The sequence below is a fragment of the Haliotis cracherodii genome, unplaced genomic scaffold, assembly GCF_022045235.1.
Source record: "Haliotis cracherodii isolate W230 unplaced genomic scaffold, xgHalCrac1.p SCAF_18, whole genome shotgun sequence".
Lineage (NCBI taxonomy): Eukaryota > Metazoa > Mollusca > Gastropoda > Lepetellida > Haliotidae > Haliotis > Haliotis cracherodii.
This window is the reverse complement of record NW_027266273.1, coordinates 5110626-5129192: the sequence shown is the minus strand read 5'-3', so window position 1 is coordinate 5129192 and position 18567 is coordinate 5110626. Positions and strand designations below refer to the sequence as shown.

Here is an 18567-nt window from a genome sequence, read left to right as displayed (position 1 = left end):
ATTGTGTCGGTGTATGAACAAGGGAACGACCGGTACTGCAAACTTTACTCAGTCAGCACCTGCAAAAATTGACTTGGGTGTGTCTTAATATAACAAGCAGAGACCTCATATCACTGAGTAAAGGATGTTTTAAACACAATGTGAATTCATGGCTCTCATCAGGCATTTACCCTGCATCAACAATTCACTTTCAGGGACATTTATGCAAGTAAATAATTTGTTAAAAGAAAAATGAGCAATGTTTTTATACTTACCTGACGCTACACCTATTGGCACTGTAGCATCAGGTAAGGTAAAACTTGTATTTTAGGCTTAAAATTGTAATGTTCACATCTCTGGGTACAGTTTTATTTGCTGTGATTTCAACTGTTGCGGTGTAAAAATATTAACAAGGACATCGATGTACATGAAAGCAGTTTAATGACTGTACAATAAATAACAATAATGACCAGACATGACGATAACAGTACATCACTAGCAGGCCACGGCGACGGTACCACCTGAAACGAGAAGCTAATTCATCACCAGGTCCGAGTCATGTGAACATGTGTTATAGCAGCATCTTTATAAAACAATGGACAACCAGACATGAAGCTACTCACATTATTTCTTCTCTTTCTCCTCACGTTTCTTGGCGGCAGTTGCCTTCGCCTGGAAAACACAACATAACTGAATTAAGGAGACCAAACAGTGATGCAAATCTGGTATTTGAAGGACTCCTAAGTATGATTAATATTGGACCGGAGTTCGTCCATTCAGTTCTAAAAGGGGACTAATTTTCTCAAAAACTATTTAAGTCAGAGAATGAAACTTTACATACTGATATTACTGGTAATGATCTGAAATGAGTTATGGCCCTTGACCTGTTTTTTTTCAACTCAGTGCATACTGTTTGAAATGGGGAGAAGTTTTTCAGAAACAACTGAAGTTATCCCTTGGATAGGCATGCTAAGACTGAGTTCAAAAACTGATTTCGTAAAAATGTTTTACAGAGTTTCGGCCCTTAATAATCAATGTTATTTTACTCTGTGCATAGTTTTCTCAGACACTACTGAGGTTAGCTATCTAAGAGATATTTATCAAGGAAGGGACCTGAAGTGTATATTAATTTCACATGAAAACATTTCTTCTGATGACATGAGGGGCCCAAGTGACAAACTTATAATGTGCCTCATGGTAGGAATAGTGATAACACTGTTTTCTTGTTCAGACTGATCCTGTGACAAAAGACATTAAGGTTCCATGATTAGAAGGAAGTTCCTCAAATTTAAATGTCCGGTAAGCAATATTTTAGACCGGACATTTGAGATTCCCAATCGGACATGTCCGGCGCATATGACGGTTTCCGGACCCCTGGAAGGAACAGTGATGATGTTTTCAGGTAAGGCTGGACTCACGCATTAACACCTATGTGGAGAATCGAACCCTGTAGCATGACAACCTACCCTACAGACCCTGTAACTAACCTGTTCTACTAGAGGAAGAAGTTTTTCTTCTTTTGCCAGAATTTTCAACAATTCCATGATGAATGGTAGGTAGTTATGCCTTCTTCGAATGTTTTCAACCTGAAAAGTGGAGATCACACTGTGGATAAATGCCATTATGTTGGCAAAAAAACACACTAATTGACATAATGAGCATACAAACATGTTAGGAGACTAACCACCCAGTCCAATTCTGATGCCTCTTACAACAAGCAATTTAGTGCTGTCTAACCCAGGACCCTGTTTCAAGAAACCTTAGTGTTGACATCCTCTTTCACAAAACACTTCAACTATACATATTTCTAACGTACACCAGTTTCATGAACTACTGGAATTCAATAAAAAAAAATACATAATAAACAAGGCAAAAAGTGAGCAGGGCTCACTAACCCCCGCCCTAGACTCAAAAATATTTCTACGTTAAAACATGAAAAAGGTAACACAAAATTTGTCCTTGGGAAGGACGGAATTCCTTGGTATATAGAGATTATCACGCGAGTGTGTTTGGTGATGGTAAATATCCTGCATTAGGAATAAACATTGTATTTAGCGAGCCTTGGCGAGCTAAATACAATGTTTATTCCTAATGCAGGATATTTACCATCCCCAAACACACAAGCGTGATAACCTCTTTATCATATAATGTCATTCTTCAATGAAATCTGTGCTTCAAAAAATCGCTTTCCCTCTCTCACAAACATTACCGAAACATTGAGTTTTCCTGGAATGCACGCATTAATGTCTATAAGTGATGTGTCAGTCGGACAGTGACAGTAGCCAATATAGTTCCAACCGAAATCTGTTTCTTACACCGTGGCGAAGCAACATATATGCAAAACAACCATTGTTTTTAATTTCCTTTCGAGGCAATCCATCGGTCTGTCCGCTAGAGTAACTGCCCTTCGTGAAAGGGAAGCTACTCTAACCCAAGTCTATGAGACGTCACGGCCACGGTCAGACGTTGACAGTCGGTCTGTCATAACGTTAAGAAGTGCAGTCAGATGTACACACAGCGACAAAACCAAACAAGGTAAGAATTCAAACATATATCGGCAAAATCCAACTATTTTAATTTGTGGAGAAGGTTTCAAGTCGCAGAGATCTACAAGCACAGATATGGCTACTGGCCAAGCTTGGCTAGGCCTCGTGCCCTCGCAAAATTGTTTCGAAATTTACATCTCCAAAGTTGCCAAAACTTATAAAATGCCTTCGCTACGTCACAGTAAGACACTGATTTTCAGTATATTAAACTGTTCTTTTGATAATGATAGCAATTATCCCTGTAGTATTTAGATTCCCGATGCTTAATTCCGACTCGATCGTCGAATGACGAGGACGAGGCCATGTTTGATTATAAACAGTGAAAGTAGTCCCTACTTGACCTTTGACATTTGCATCTCTATCGGCATATGACCCCAACGGATATCGTTTTTATCCGTTGGCTTTATCCTGCAGAGAAACCTACCCATTATATGATAAAACTATATACACCCGCCCTTTCAGGTCAGAGTTTAATAAAAACAAACACATGATTGAGTTGTATAATCGACACAGTCACAATTGGAAACGAAACCTTAGTGATGTAAGCACTTGTGTGTGAGCATGGTGAGTTTTGTTGAATGCCGCTCTGAACAGTATTCCTGTTATATTACAGCATTAACAACTTTGGTGTTGTTGGTAGATAATCAAGTCTGGACCAGACAATCCAGTGATTGACATCATGAGCATCGATACCACAAGCATGAGTATGGTGCTGACAAACCTAGACACATAATACTTTATGAACGTCCCTGTGATATTCTTTGTTTCAGGGGGATGACATGAACACTTCCAAATTGGATACAGTATTGACTTGAAGTATAAAGTAAGGGTGTACTGAAGGAAGAGAGGTTGTGTTGATAACTGTAGTAAAAACATATGATTTCAACAAGTACAGGACTACAGCCGGCATATTTTAGCATTATCACCGCCTCGTCTGCTACAAAGAAAGTCGCCATTTTCAAGAAATGCATGATGGTCCTACAGATAAACTGTCGAGTCATGGTTTATTTTTGTCTTGAGATTCTTTCTGTTATTTTTTTCATATTTTCGCAGTACAGTAGAACATGGATATAGCGAACAAACGGATACAACGAACTGTTCAAAAATCCCCGATTGATCTCCTATATAATATCATATAAAATTTACGTATATAACAAACTCTCTACAGCGAACTGATATCTGATCACCGAAGCCAATCATCTATCACTAATTAGTAACGTGTATAGCGAACTGAGAAATCTCACTCAGTGTCAAGTGTCACTGACAATTGGCTGTACGCAATCAGCGGTGAATCAACACAATCAGCGGTGACGGATCAACCTTGTTAAATTTGCATTGTGTTAATCTTATCTGTACATGTAATATTGTCTTAAAATATTATGTCTGTTATTGTGAAATCTGTGTTTTGTCTTATCCAAGATGGCGAACGTTTCCCGAGCGAAAACGTGTATAACGAACAACGGATATAACAAACTGATTTCTCTGGTCCCTTGTAGTTTGTTATATCCGTGTTCTACTGTACTTGTCTCCGTAGTTTATCCAGAATGTGTGGTGCTGTATATTTTTACTTAAATACAGCTCTTAATCAAACAACGACACAGAGGTATGGAATTAAGTTAGGTCACATTGTGGTGAAAGTGAAGACGATTATGCAAATCAGCCTAAAACAGTGCCATCCACAAATACTGTCATATGGCCTTACTAGTGCAACCAGGCCTAGGCTAGTACACCAAGTTCAGGTTGAGATCAGGGTGCTTTGTGAAACAAGGCCTAGGAATCAGGTCCCACTGATTACAGCGGCATCTTGACAGCCTGAACATTTCACATCAGCAACATTAGAGTTAAGATGATTGTAACTCCCATATCTTAACATAGGTTTACGATGATCGTAGCGCTAAGATCGCTTTGTTGAGCGGAGCCCTGTTGACCCTCATTGAAGCCCCGTGTGTGACCCACCTTGTATCTCTTCATCTTCATCTCTTCCTCCTGGATGAGGACTGTGAGCTGGGTCAGCTCCGACTGAATATCATCAGTGACCATGCCACCACTCTACAACATTGTTACATGAACATTCTAGCAGTTGCTAACTCATTTCTGATGCTTTCAAAATTAAACACAAGACAAAGGAATGCTGTTATAAAGTAGCTTCAGCACCTCACCAATGTATCTTATAATTTCATGACTGCCAACCGATAACACCAAATGTCCACACATTTTTCAGCGGTGTTTAACAGCTCTCTTAACAGTATCAGCTTTACATCCTACTGTTCGGTGATCTGCTACTAAGGTTCATACAAAGTAAAGTCCATGAATGTAAGTGAGTGAGTGAGTTGTGTTTAACGCCACTTTTAACAGTATTCCAGTTATATTGTGGCGTGTCAGCTTAATGTGGGAGGAAAGCCCGAAGTGACGCAGGTCTCAAGACGTTTACCACTTCGGAGAAACCCACGAGCACGGGTATGGTCCTGCTAAACCTAGAAACATAATTGGGGCAAACCGGGATTCTAACCCACAATCATAGGTTTCTGGCGTGCCCAAGGGACGCAACTCTGCACAGCGAATCGCAGTGCCTTAGATGGCTGGGCCACCCGTGCCCCCTCCATGAATGTGAGGTACAGCAAGTTTTTTCCTAGAGTTTGACATCTTCGTTACCCTTCTGGGCCCTGTTCCACAAAGCGAACTTGGCGCTAAGGTGATCGTAACTCTCATACTTTAACATAGGGTTACGATCATCGTAGCGCCAAGATCACTTTGTGGAACGGGACCTTGTTATCATCACTGCTACCATGTGTGCAGGTGGCTCTTACAAGAATCTCGAAATTTGCCTCTTACTCCAAATGTACTGACTTTTTTTTTTTGAGTATGTCAGTGAATTTGGAAAGATGAATTTATATTTTTGTTCAACGAAAAGGTACCCAACTTCCCCCTTGCATTCTGATGATACCAATTACATGATAGTTAAAATGAAAGAGAAATTCAAATTGACAAAGACTTGTTTGTAAAAAAGTAGAAGTCAGTTGACTGAGAGTTCAACACCAAGTATGGGTGTGGCCGCCTATCACAGCCCTCTTAAGTTTGTTTTTTTAATTAGGGGGCAAAGCAACTCCTGACATGAATATTTTAGGAACCAACCTTTTCTTCCCAGGACAAATGTTCACCCAGGTTTCATGTGAGGTAGAACATGTTCACCCAGGTTTCATGTGAGGTAGGACATGTTCACCCAGGTTTCATGTGAGGTAGGACATATGTTTGGCCAGGTTTCATGTGAGGTAGGACATGATTGGCCATGTTTCATGTGAGGTAGGACATGTGTTTGGCCAGGTTTCATGTGAGGTAGGACATATGTTTGGCCAGGTTTCATGTGAGGTAGGACATGATTGGCCAGGTTTCATGTGAGGTAGGACATATGTTTGGCCAGGTTTCATGTGAGGTAGAACAAATGTTCACCCAGGTTTCATGTGAGGTAGAACAAATGTTCACCCAGGTTTCATGTGAGGTAAGAACATATGTTTGGCCAGGTTTCATGTGAGGTAGAACAAATGTTCACCCGGGTTTCATGTGAGGTAGGACATATGTTTGGCCAGGTTTCATGCGAGGTAGAACAAATGTTTGGCCAGGTTTCATGTGAGGTAGGACATGATTGGCCAGGTTTCATGTGAGGTAGGACATGTGTTTGGCTAGGTTTCATGTGAGGTAGAACAAATGTTCACCCAGGTTTCATGTGAGGTAGAACAAATGTTTGGCCATGTTTCATGTGAGGTAGAACAAATGTTCACCCAGGTTTCATGTGAGGTAGAACAAATGTTTGGCCATGTTTCATGTGAGGTAGGACATGATTGGCCATGTTTCATGTGAGGTAGGACATATGTTTGGCCAGGTTTCATGTGAGGTAGGACATGTGTTTGGCCAGGTTTCATGTGAGGTAGGACATGTGTTTGACCAGGTTTCATGTGAGGTAGGATATATGTTTGGCCAGGTTTCATGTGAGGTAGGACATGTGTTTGGCCAGGTTTCATGTGAGGTAGAACAAATGTTTGACCAGGTTTCATGTGAGGTAGAACAAATGTTTGACCAGGTTTCATGTGAGGTAGGACATGTGTTTGGCCAGGTTTCATGTGAGGTAGAACAAATGTTTGGCCAGGTTTCATGTGAGGCAGAACATGTTTGGCCACGTTTCATGCAAGGTAGAACATGTTCACCCAGGTTTCATGTGAGGCAGAACATGTTTGGCCAGGTTTCATGCGAGGTAGAACAAATGTTTGGCCAGGTTTCATGTGAGGTAGGACATGTTTGGCCAGGTTTCATGCAAGGTAGAACATGTTCACCCAGGTTTCATGTGAGGTAGGACACATGTTCACAGGGGATTCATTTTGTGAAGTCTACAGATGGGTATTCAATTGTAATAGAAAGCTACACTAAGTTATAATGTAAATATTTCCTTTTGGTACAATATCTATTATGTTCATGAAAATATATAACTGTAAATAAACAAACGTCATGATGTGCAACATTTATGGGCCTTACAAATACAACTTTGTGAACGAGATTAGCAATTACAACTATCTATTCATATCTTAAACAAATATTGTTGCCATTTTTTTTTAATTTTAGATGGTCAGTCGTAAACCTTTTCAAAATGATGTCATTCCCAAGGACATAAACAAAAGCATAAACTTTACTACATTTGGGGTTAGTGGGCAAATCACAAGCTTTTGTAATGGTGACAGTGATGTTACCAAGAGTAACCGAGAGTAAGGAAGGGAAGGAGCTTGGAGGAACCCATGCAAAGGGAGACAACTCAACGACATGAGTTGTGTGTGGGAAGACACCAAGTGTCACTGGGGTGAAAGACAAATACCGGGGACCTATTCAGCACAAGTTTCTGCTTCTATACACTTCACGATAATCACCTCCATCTTATTTGAAAGTTCCTTCAGCTTCTTCTCGTACATCATCTTCTTGTCGGACACAACTGCCATCAGGTTGAAGTGGATTTCATCTGTGCTGTATCTGATAAAAGAAACACACATCAAACCACACACCTGTACCTATAATTCAACAAGGATGAAATGTTCATATCCCCCATCAAAATTACTTGTCTGGTTGTGTGCAAGGCAAGAAATTTTGTACATTTCAAGATCTGCTCCAAAAAGGTGCACTACCGCCATTTTCAGTTTCAGAGAGAGAGAGAGAGAGAGAGAGAGAGAGAGAGAGAGAGAGAGAGAGAGAGAGAGAGGCAGGCATATGACTGGACACTTGGTCAGGTGAGCTAAATATTCAAGGTTGTAAGTATTGATTTGAGGCTAAACACACTTAATATTTTTCAAGAAAAGTCCAACTAAAAAAAATCAAAAGACCAAAACTGGTCTTGCCTTTAAACAAAATTCCTACCAGCATATCTGACTGTGTGACAGATGCCCATGTTTCAAAACAACCTGCAGTGTTTGACAATGAAACCCATCTATTGTAAGCCTATGTTAAAGTATGGGAATCATCTTAGCGCAGAGACTATTGTAAGCCCAATCTCATTAAAATCAGACCTTAGATCTCGCTACCACTCAACAAAGATCTGAAGACATCCTATTAGGGGTCACGTCAGAACGACCTTTCATCCGACCAATCAGAGCGTCGCTTACCAGATTATGAAAGTGACAGTCGGAATGTGATTTCTTATCATGCAATGGGAGTTATGATCATCTTAGAGCAGGGACTATTGTAAGCCTAGGTTAAAGTATGGGAGTTATGATCATCTTAGCGCCGAGACTATTGTAAGCCAATGTTAAAGTATGGGAGTTATGATCGTCTTAGTGCTCACCAAGCCTCGGAAACAGCAGGCTAACATCATTACTACATTGCCCAGTCAATATTTTCATGGACAGCCGGAGTCCATTCAAAAGTATCTAGACTCATGAAATCTTCTACATTGGGGAATCAACAAGTTTCATAACAGTCATGTGCTAGCAACCTACTTCTGCATCCGCTTCTCTATGACTGGTCTCACGAGGTCCAGCCAGTCGGAGTCAGCTGGTACAGCACCTGTAGGAGGGGGCAGATGAACAGTCAGTGGGATGGATCAACAGACAAGGTCAGCAGCAGATGGAGTGAGCCATCTTCCCTAGGCAAGAGAGTTAACTGACTATAAAGTGAAGACGATTATGCAAATCAGCCTAAAACAGTGCCATCCACAAATACTGTCATATGGCCTTACTAGCGCAACCAGGCCTAGGCTAGTACCCTAAGTTCAGGTTGAGATCAGGGTGCTTTGTGAAACAAGGCCTAGGAATTAGGTCCCACAGATTACAGCGGCATCTTGACAGCCTGAACATGGAGTGGAGTGAGCCATCTTTCCAAGGCAAGAGAGTTAACTGACTATAAAAGTCCAGTTTCCACCCTTGCCGAACTAGGCTGGGATTATGGAGTTGCATTTTGGCTGGACTAACGAGTCTATGCATAGTCCAATGAAAATCATGCACCGAAATAGAAATCCGGTTCATAAACTGTCATGCAGAGTTCGGCCGATTGCAAAATTTGCAAAGCATGTGCATCGCCAACTCGTTGTCAACACATATTTTCCAAATCTTTTTATGTTTTTAATAAAGGTGCTCACATGATTTGATGTACTTCACTAAGTAAGAACCGTTTTATCACAAAATAGATCTTGATGGTTGATCAGATCGTCCTGACTGGGCGCCACCATTTTGTTTGAAGCAAATGCATGTGATACGAGAGGTGGAATCTGATTGGTCCATATGGGAGAGGCATGGAAAGGACACAACTTGTAATAGCCATTGGTGGCGCTACGATCAAGCCTAGGAATTCCAGCCTAGTTCGGCAAGGGTGGAAACTGGACTTGTAAAATCAGTTAATGCTCTTGCCTCGGGAAGATGGGAGTGAGCAGAAGGAAGCTCACTATGAACATTGAACAAAGTCAAACTTGTTGCCATGGCAAGAGGAAAATATTAGTTTCCTAAATAGCAAAACACACCACTTCAGCCCTTGATTAATGTACCAAGCTTGGATGAAAAATGATGAATGTGTTTTTAGTTCCTCTTCAGAAACAACACCAACATCTGTTTCAGCTAAGTCTAACTTGTTTCCATGTAAACCAGGAAAATTCACATTTTGAAAAAATCCTAAATAGCAAATGGCACCACTTTCATCTTTGGTTAATACATGTACCAGGTTTGGATGAAAAGTCTTCCATAGTTTTCAAGATTGACACCTACACCCCACCTCCCCACTTTTGAGACAAATTGTACAAAAGTAAAAATGGTTTCCATGGTTATCGAGAACAATAAAAATGCCAAAAATCTGTAAATGGAAAAAGGCACCACTTCAGGATCTGTTTGATATATTGGCCAATTTGTTAAAAAATATTGAATGATTTTCGAGTTACACTCCGGAAATGAAATGATTACGGACGGATAAACAGACAAGGCATCAAATATATCCCCCGTATTATATGCCAGAGGAATAATAATGGGGGTTTGGGGTTAATTATTCTTTGTACCTGTAGTGTTTGAATTTAGGGTCCCCCTAAATCTTTACACACAACCTACCTAGGTCTACTGGTCCCTCTCGCAAACCATCCAGTTCATACAGACGCCCATCAACAGGCATATAACCTACAAAATGGTAAACATCATCGTCGTGCTTTGACTGCTTCTCATCAAATTCAAACATCTGTTGTCTGGAAGAAAACAAAACTGTTCTAAACAAGAAAGCCATTAATACAAACCAACAATGTTCTTAACTTGATGCTACCAGATATTAGCAAGTATAGGCCAAACAAAATCAAAGGGATAAACAAGGAGCTGGCCTCTTAGCACTTACGATATAAGGGTAAAGCTAATTTTCAGGGCATTATCATTTGCAGAGGCCCGAGGTCTTCCATTAACTGCCCAGCGATGCCATTATTATAGCTTAAACATTTACTGCAGTCAATACGAATACCACTGACCCACTTTTACAAATATGGAAACGTGATAGAACAAACCAGATGACGTCACTATAATACATGATGTCACCTAACAACTGGCTTGATAATGGCCCGTCGTCAAGCAATATGAGGGCATTATCAAGTTACAGTGGCACGCTCATTTCTGATAACGTGCGGGCGGTTTAATGATAATTCTATCCATTTTAGCTATAATTCTGGTTAAATACACAGAACTGTTATCTCAACATAGGACAAATCTCAAATCCTTTCATTTTCCATTCACTGTTGTAGAACGCTACACATGCTTGTTCGGTTCAGGACCTGTTACCATAGTTATCCGTCTTGTATTTACCTTGCAAAACTATTGTGTACAGCTCGTATAACATCGGAGTTACTGAGACTTAAACCTCGTAGCTGGAAAAGAAACAATCGAAATAAGAAGTTATAATTATACCAGTAATATTTGTGCAATAAATGGTACACATATAATGTACTGATATGAAAGGGACAAGCATAACAGGGTTTCACATAGCCTTGTAAACATATATATTTTTTATTTTTTGGGGGTGGGTGTCATTTTCTAAAACTGAGAGTCAAATTCCCAGTTTCTATTTTATGAAAGTTACTTCAGTCTAATTTGATTCTGAAAGTTTGTCGATTTGTATCACTTAAATCACCTAGCAGAGTAGTGGTCAGCATCTAAAACAAAATATCGGAAATACTCAGTCTGAATTTAGATTTTCTTGGTGAATTTATTGCGTCAGTTATGACTCATATCAAAACATTTCGGAGTATTTCTGGAAATTATTGTGTGAAACACACAGTTATTAAGTGTCACGTAAAACCCTGTCATAAGCAGAACATCAGTAACCAATCATATAATGTTAGCGGGGGAAAGACATGGGATTTTCATTTGAGTTTATTCTTTAAATCAAGCAACTTTTTTTTTCTGTAATAGGAGCAATTAATAGTACAAACAATCTATATGTACTGTTTGGGTATGAAGACGTGCCACCAGCCAGTTAACACATCATGTTTGTTTGTTGTTTAGCACTGCACTCAGCAATACTGCAGTTATATGACAGTGGTCTGTTAATAATGAAGTCTGGACCACACAATCCAATGACCGATCTACCTCAATAGGGATATGAAGTCAGTGAGCCACCCGATCTGTTTACGTTAGTCGCCTCTTAAGACAAGCATGGGTTGCTGAAGACCAATTCTAACCCATATCTTAAAAACATTGTAACTATTCCCATTAGTCAGTTGTTTTGACCAGCAAGGAGTGCTGGAGACTTGTTCTGGCCCCCAAACACAACAGGCGATACTGATGTAGACGACACTCACTGCAGGATCAAATGACTGGGCAAATTCCTTAAATGATCCCAAGGTGTCCCCGAGTTCAACGTCTGCATGATGGGTGTTGAGTAGGATGCTCAGAATAGCTTGCGTAGCACATGCATTGTTGATAACCTAAAACAATACAAAGTCTGTCAATGTCATGCATGACTATTTCATATTATCATTAAGGATTTGTTTGTTCTTTAACGCCGCACTCAGCAATATTCCAGCTATATGACGGCAGTCTGTAAATAATCGAGTCTGGACCAGACAATCCAGTGATTAATATCATGAGCATCGATCCACACAATTGAGATCGATGATATGCATCAACCAAGTCAGCGAGCCTGACCACCCGATTCCGTTAGTCGCCTTTTACGACAAGCATAGTCACCTTTTACGACAAGCATGAGTTGCTGAAGACCTATTCTACACCGGAATCTCCACAGGTACCCAATGCAAGTAAACTGTGAAACAGAAAGTCCTTTGCCTCTCACAACCCATTTCCTGAGGCAGGAGTGTCCACTAGCCCAAATCAAGATCTAGCTGAATTCAAGGCTATTTATGAAAATTTAAGCCCTCTTAAAGAGAAGACTGTCAAACGATAACGCCCCAAGATGAACTGTGATCATGTGACAATGTACATTCTGATGGCACAGAGTGGCACCGAGTGTTATTCAGATACAAGGCTGATATTTCTAGCTACAAGCACCTGTTTGGCAAAGAAGATCTTGTCCAGCCTGCTGTCCTGCACAACACTGCCCTCAGGGTCCTTGTCTGGCCCCCACTTGAACAGGAAGATGAGGCCATGCACCGGTCTGGGGGAGACACATACAACACTCAGCACCGGAGGTCTACCAGGGTTAAATAGCAGATGTTTTCTCCATATCCATCAACCACTAGTGTGAAATGAGCTGTGGACTAGTGGAATGCGACCACTGGAGTCAATACTTTATGTTCCAAATAGTGTTGACAATTAACAGAAACCTGCAAGTAATTAGCTTGTCCGAAAAGTCTAGATGTTATTGCTACTCTCTGTTAACCATGTTAACATGCTTAAAGTTTAATCATTCATGACTGAACTGAAACATAAAAAATTAAAACACAACTTTTGATATACACATGATACCTGATATAGTTGTCTTTTTCAAAACAAAATTATCTGCAAATATTAGGAAAATTACTATGGTGAGCGTTAGGTGCAAGAGTTCTCATATATTGCGCGTAGCATTGTCCTGTTTTCATTCATTTTTTTATCTTCAGTTATAGGCACTATTCCAAGTTAATTTGTGTATAACATTTGTGTTTACGTGAGTAACAACTTAATCGTGGTATCGCGGCATTCATCATATCACGGCATTTGCGATTTCCGGTAGTTCACACGGGACACGCCTCTAAGCGGCTGTCTAATAATGCAAATCAGTAACCAGGAAATGCTCACTTCTAAACAATTTCAATTTCCTCGGAATGTTCCGTCTGCCGTAAGTAAGGAGTTACTAATGTGTTGATACTTACTTCTGGCATTTTTTTTTAATATTGCCTTACCCCCATCTATTAATGGCCAACGATATAACCCGCAGTTCCCCAAGTAAACTTTCTCTATCGACCTGAACTATATCATCTGCATATTCATGGCGACTAAGGTAACGGAGGTTACGTAGTCCGCACGTTTTTCCCCGCTCTGTGCCGAGAATCTATTGGGAGATCATAAGGGCCATAATGCCAAACTTAGAAATACGTTCTTCACTAGTAGCCAAAAGATAAATACATACTTTGGGCGTACTGTTAGTGCTTTTTTTATATGTTACTGTTGACTTTAAACATTTTTCCATTTTGTGACAAATTATTGTCATCCAAATTTTATTTTAAAACAATCTTAGAATATCATTTCTTATATTTTGTTGTTGATTTTTAAAATTCTTCTCTTACTTTTCGGTAAATATGCATTGAATACCTATTACTAACACATTTAGAATTTTACTTGTGCTGTCTTTGCACTTGTCTGGACAAATCACTGATGTCTGCAGGACCATACCAAGTGGTTGGTAGAATTATGTCCTCTTTTTGTCTAATTCGGACCTCCATACACAACTTTTCTCTGTACCGCGATACGATGGAGTTCTCTCCCTTGTCAAACTGAGTGCGAGGCCCGGCTTTTACTCGGAGCTACTAATGTAAATAATGAACTTTTGTCAGTAAAATATGCATTGTTAGATAAAATAAAATAACCTGATATAGAGAACACGAATAATCATAAAGGTTAGTGAGTGCATTTTCTTCCGTTTAGCATGTTTAGCGTACATGACAAGTACCGCAATACCCCGAGGTTGCAGGTTATATTGACCACTTGGATCATGACTTGGAAACTGAAACCAAGAATCGTCAGTTCCTGGCATGGCAAAGGGATGCAACTCTGCAAAGCAGAGAGTGAGTGATGCATACACATTAATGGCGGCATGAAGAACAAACACAGGGTTTGCTGCAGGACTAAAATTACTTTAGGTTCTTGAAGCTGTCACTGTCCAGACTCCATATCTCCTCCACCTGCACTCCTTTACAACCTGAAACAGACGTACACGCTGAGTGAGGTGGTTCAACATGGCAGGGCTCGATCTAAGGAACTTAACCCTGCACCAGGTGCATGATGACATGAAAAGCTTGTTGCACCAGGTTGCATCATGTCCAATAAATCTGCCAAAGTTGAAACAGATGCTTTGGTTGGTTGGTTTGTTGTTCAACGCCGCACTCAGCAATATTCAAGCTACCGTAATCGACGTAATAAGTGCCCCGCTCTAATAAGTGCCCACGGCGATATTTGCTAATATATTGGCTAGTGAACAATCTCAATTAGCACCCCTTCCGATTGTTCAATGTACACAAGACTTATTTATTCGTGTATAATACGCACTCGTGTGTTATATGCACCCTTAATTATGGCCAATTAAATCCTGGAAAAATATATATGTGGTATATAAATATTTCAGGCAGTCAGCATAAACCACGAAATTCACGAATTTTTTTCACCAAAATAATATTCCAATAAGAGACCCCTATTTCTAATTTTGAGAGCGCCCTGGGCGCTTATTACGTCGAATACGATATATGACAGCAGTCTGTGAATAATCGAGTCTGGACCAGACAATACAGTGATTGACACCATGATCATTGATCCACGCAATTGGGATACAATGACATGCATTAACCAAGTCAGCGAGCCTGAACACCCGATACCATTAATCGCCTCCTACGACAAGCAGTCACCTTTTACGACAAGCATAGTCACCTTTTACGACAAGCTTAGTCACCTGTTACGGAGAAACAGATGCACTAACTAGTAGAAACAAGTACAACCTCAGATCTCTTATGGAGGGTTTTATGTCTCACAAATATGCTTCCAGTATGCACAAATGTTGACAATGGACACACAGGATGAATAATAAAATTCATTGTACCTACAGTGTAGGCTTACATCTAGTCTCTGAAATGAACACATTTTACAGTGAAAACAGTTGTTCAATATAATGGAGCCCAGAGACCCCCTCCAGTGACTTGCCAACTATTATAAACATGCGTGCACTACGACAGACTACCTACAGTGCATCAAGTGCAGTTACGGGCCTAATTTCATCCATCAACCATGATGATCATCGATTCATTCCTGGATCTAAAGTAACTATTAAAACCTACAGTAAACTACACCATTTCATCACATTACAGGACCCTCATATTGCATGCAAAGACCATTAAATTGTTTTACTTCTGGAAGTATTTTTTCCATGTAGCCAGTGGTAAAATCAAGAAGTCAAGCCAATATTGTAGGTAGCCAAAAGCATTTGAAATTATCTTTTATCAAGTAACTATTATAATATGTACAAGTTATAGCACTAGTCTTGGAATTGTATAATTGTGGAAACTGTACTCGAGTTTTGTTATTTGTGACTCAAACAATGATGCAATTTATGTTACTAGGTTATATAAGTATATTCTTGCTTATCAAATAAACTATCAACTAAAATAAAACACTAATTACATTGATATTTATATATATTGGTTCATTGTTGACTTTACACAGTAACCACTTTGGTGAAACCCACAAGCATGGGTATGGTGCTGAGAAAACCTAGAAAAATAATCAGGGTAAACTAGGATTCAAACCCACGATGATAGTTTTCTGGCATGCCAAAGGGACGCAACTCTCACCACCTATGTCCCCACAAGCCTAAATTAATATGGTGACATAAACAAAGCCAGAATGAATTTATGGGACTAGGGTGCAACCTGGTTTAGTCTGGAGCAACAAGCTTTCCATGTCAACATGCACCTGGTGCAGGTTAAATCAAAATCCTTAAATTTAGCAGGGTGAACAAATTGTTGTTTGTTTGTTGAACGTCGCACTCAGCAATATTCCAGCTATGTGACGGTAGTCTGTAAATAATCGAGTCTGGACCAGACAATCCAGTGGTTAATATCATGAGCATCGAACCATGCAATTGGGATCAATAACATGCATCAACCAAGTCAGCGTGCCTGACCACCCGATCCCATTTGAGGCCCCTTACAACAAGCGTAGTCGCCTTTTATGGCAAGCATGGGTTGCTGAAGCCTTATTCTACCCCGGATCTACACAGGTCCCGCCAAACCAAGAAGTGATCACATGACAGTCTATAGAAATGCATACTAACTGATAATTAACAATATTTACTTGAGTTACTAAAAATAGCAGGAAAACCCAAGGACTAGGTTATCCCTTGATTTCAGCCAATCAGATGTCTCCTTTGGCGGAGACATAGCAAAAGCATTTCCATTATAAGGACTAGCGGAGTAAAACTGTTATTTGATATGGACAGAGGACACCAATGTTTTTAGTTGTCAGGATCATCATGACTGAGCTGCGATAACACATAGCAAAAGCAACCCGTGAAGATTCCAGGGTAGAATAGGTCTTCAGCAACCCATGCTTGCCTTTAAAGGCGGTTATGCTTGTCGGAAAAGGCGACTAACGGGATCGGGTGGTCAAGCTCGCTGACTTGGTTAATACATGTCATCGGTCCCAATTGCGTGGATCGATGCTCATGATATTAATCACTGGATTGTCTGGTCCAGACTCGATTATTTACAGACCGCCGTCATATAGCTGGAATATTGCTGAGTGCGGCGTTAAACAACAAACCAACCAACCAACATAGCAAAAGCCTTAAAATGGGAAAATGTCTACTGGTCCTTAGGATACCTTAACTATTGGGCAGTTTGGCAAGGACTAAAGAATCTTGCATATTTTATATCTAGGGTCTATTGAAACAGTTATTGACCACCTGAAAAAGTCTATAATTGCATAATTATGTGCATATTAATAATGCACCAAATCCACACCCCCAAAGCATGCTCAAAGATCCATCCTCATCACCCTTGAAAAAATTACTGATACTCAATGATTTTAAAATGCATAGCTAAAATACCCACAACACCAAAAGCTTATCTGTAGCTCTGCGTTATTCAAGATTATTGAATATACATAACGACGTGCATGCATCTGTGTGGCTGCTTGTACATTGCCCAGACTAATGTGTGTAAAAGCATTTGAAAATGAATTAGTTGTAACCTAGATTTTCCATAGAGATGACGCATTGTTTCCAGATTCAGGTCAAGTGTACAACACCAACCAAATACATTGTAAATGTAAATTGAGCCGTCAATTGACACTGATAAAAACTGACAAGCGCTAAAAGGCTAGAACCATAGAAAAATATGTGCCATAAAAATTACTTGTCACTGAGAAATGTGAAGAAAAACGAGTGAGCGTGTGCGACATATTCACTCGAACGGGTCCCAAATTTACGAAAACTAATGCATAAATATATGATAAAGAAAACTCAATATACCAAATCCTCGTATTAATTCTGTGAAAACCCCTGGATCACTTTCAATAAGACACCAGTCTCCCGCGCTGGTAGCCATGCTTGTTTAGCTTCCGGTACTCATGCGTACGAGCCATTGAGCCACTTCCTGTAACCGCTTAGCCTCGTTTATCCGATCAGAGAGTATATGATTTGAAGCGCCGTAAAAGCATGAAGATTCTACAAGGATATATGGTTTAATTTGACTGAGTGAGCGAATAATGTTGGTTTTTTATCGCATTCGATATATTTCAGCTTCATCATGCCGACCTGTAAATATTCGAAAAAGGGCCAGGCAAACTATATAGCTAGTTGCTGACAGCACAAGCAACGATCCACGCCAGGGCACGAACTCACACAATCAGCCTGCGAAATTTTCCAAGAGTCGTGTCGGGCTCTCGGTTAATACTAATACATGATGTGTTGAAACGTGAAACTTATTTTTCTGAATATGATATCGATGCATTGGAAACAACCTATAAGTTCTTACTAATAAATTTTACTTTTTACCTGAGGTTTTACGAGCAGTGGCTTTGAAGGTTGTCTTTTTGCATCTTTGTGTACAGTATCATTCTACCCTGACTGACAGGGCGGTGGGATAGACTTGTGGTTAAAGCGTTCCCTCGTCACGCGAAGTCCTGCGTTCGAATCACTACATCGGTATAATGTACATGTGTGAATCCCATTTGTGGTGTCCCCCGTCCTGATATTGCTGGAATATTGTCAAAAGCGGCGTAAAACCATACTCACTCACTCACCCATACAATGACACATTACTGTGCCAGCTAGTACGAACATCAAATTTAGGTACTTCTAACAAAGTGGACTGAACGAAGAATATTATTAAGTTAAAGGTGTCTTGGGAAGC

At 40.1% G+C, this 18567-nt stretch overlaps 1 protein-coding gene across 3 annotated transcripts; it reads right to left on the bottom strand.

Moving 5' to 3' along the window:
- Positions 1–403: 403 nt before the first annotated feature.
- Positions 404–17769, bottom strand: LOC139465692 (ubiquitin carboxyl-terminal hydrolase isozyme L5-like). 3 transcript variants are annotated; one of them, XM_071247478.1, is made up of 12 exons: positions 17685–17769; positions 14303–14366; positions 12518–12623; positions 11812–11937; positions 10817–10878; positions 10085–10215; positions 8495–8561; positions 7436–7535; positions 4482–4574; positions 1467–1565; positions 603–651; positions 404–500 (listed from the first exon to the last, which is right to left on the bottom strand). In XM_071247478.1, exons 1-11 carry the CDS (start codon positions 17758–17760, stop codon positions 604–606), a joined length of 972 nt encoding a protein of 323 aa, XP_071103579.1. In that variant the 5' UTR covers positions 17761–17769; the 3' UTR covers positions 404–500; position 603. The 3 variants fall into 3 exon arrangements, with proteins under 3 accessions (XP_071103579.1, XP_071103578.1, XP_071103580.1); XM_071247477.1 differs by having other exon boundaries at positions 404–651; XM_071247479.1 differs by lacking the exons at positions 14303–14366; positions 17685–17769 and adding an exon at positions 13787–13968 and having other exon boundaries at positions 404–651.
- Positions 17770–18567: the final 798 nt, after the last annotated feature.

What these genes read in the sequence shown, in the direction of transcription:
- LOC139465692 (XM_071247477.1), bottom strand. Translation starts at nt 17,760, where the DNA reads ATGGCTACCAGCGCGGGAGACTGGTGTCTTATTGAAAGTGATCCAGGG. An exon ending in AGAATTAATACGAGGATTTG is followed by an intron (nt 14,367 to 17,684) that starts GTATATTGAGTT and finishes CGTCTGTTTCAG; the next exon opens with GTTGTAAAGGAGTGCAGGTG. An exon ending in AACTTTCAAATAAGATGGAG is followed by an intron (nt 4,575 to 7,435) that starts GTGATTATCGTG and finishes ACAATGTTGTAG; the next exon opens with AGTGGTGGCATGGTCACTGA.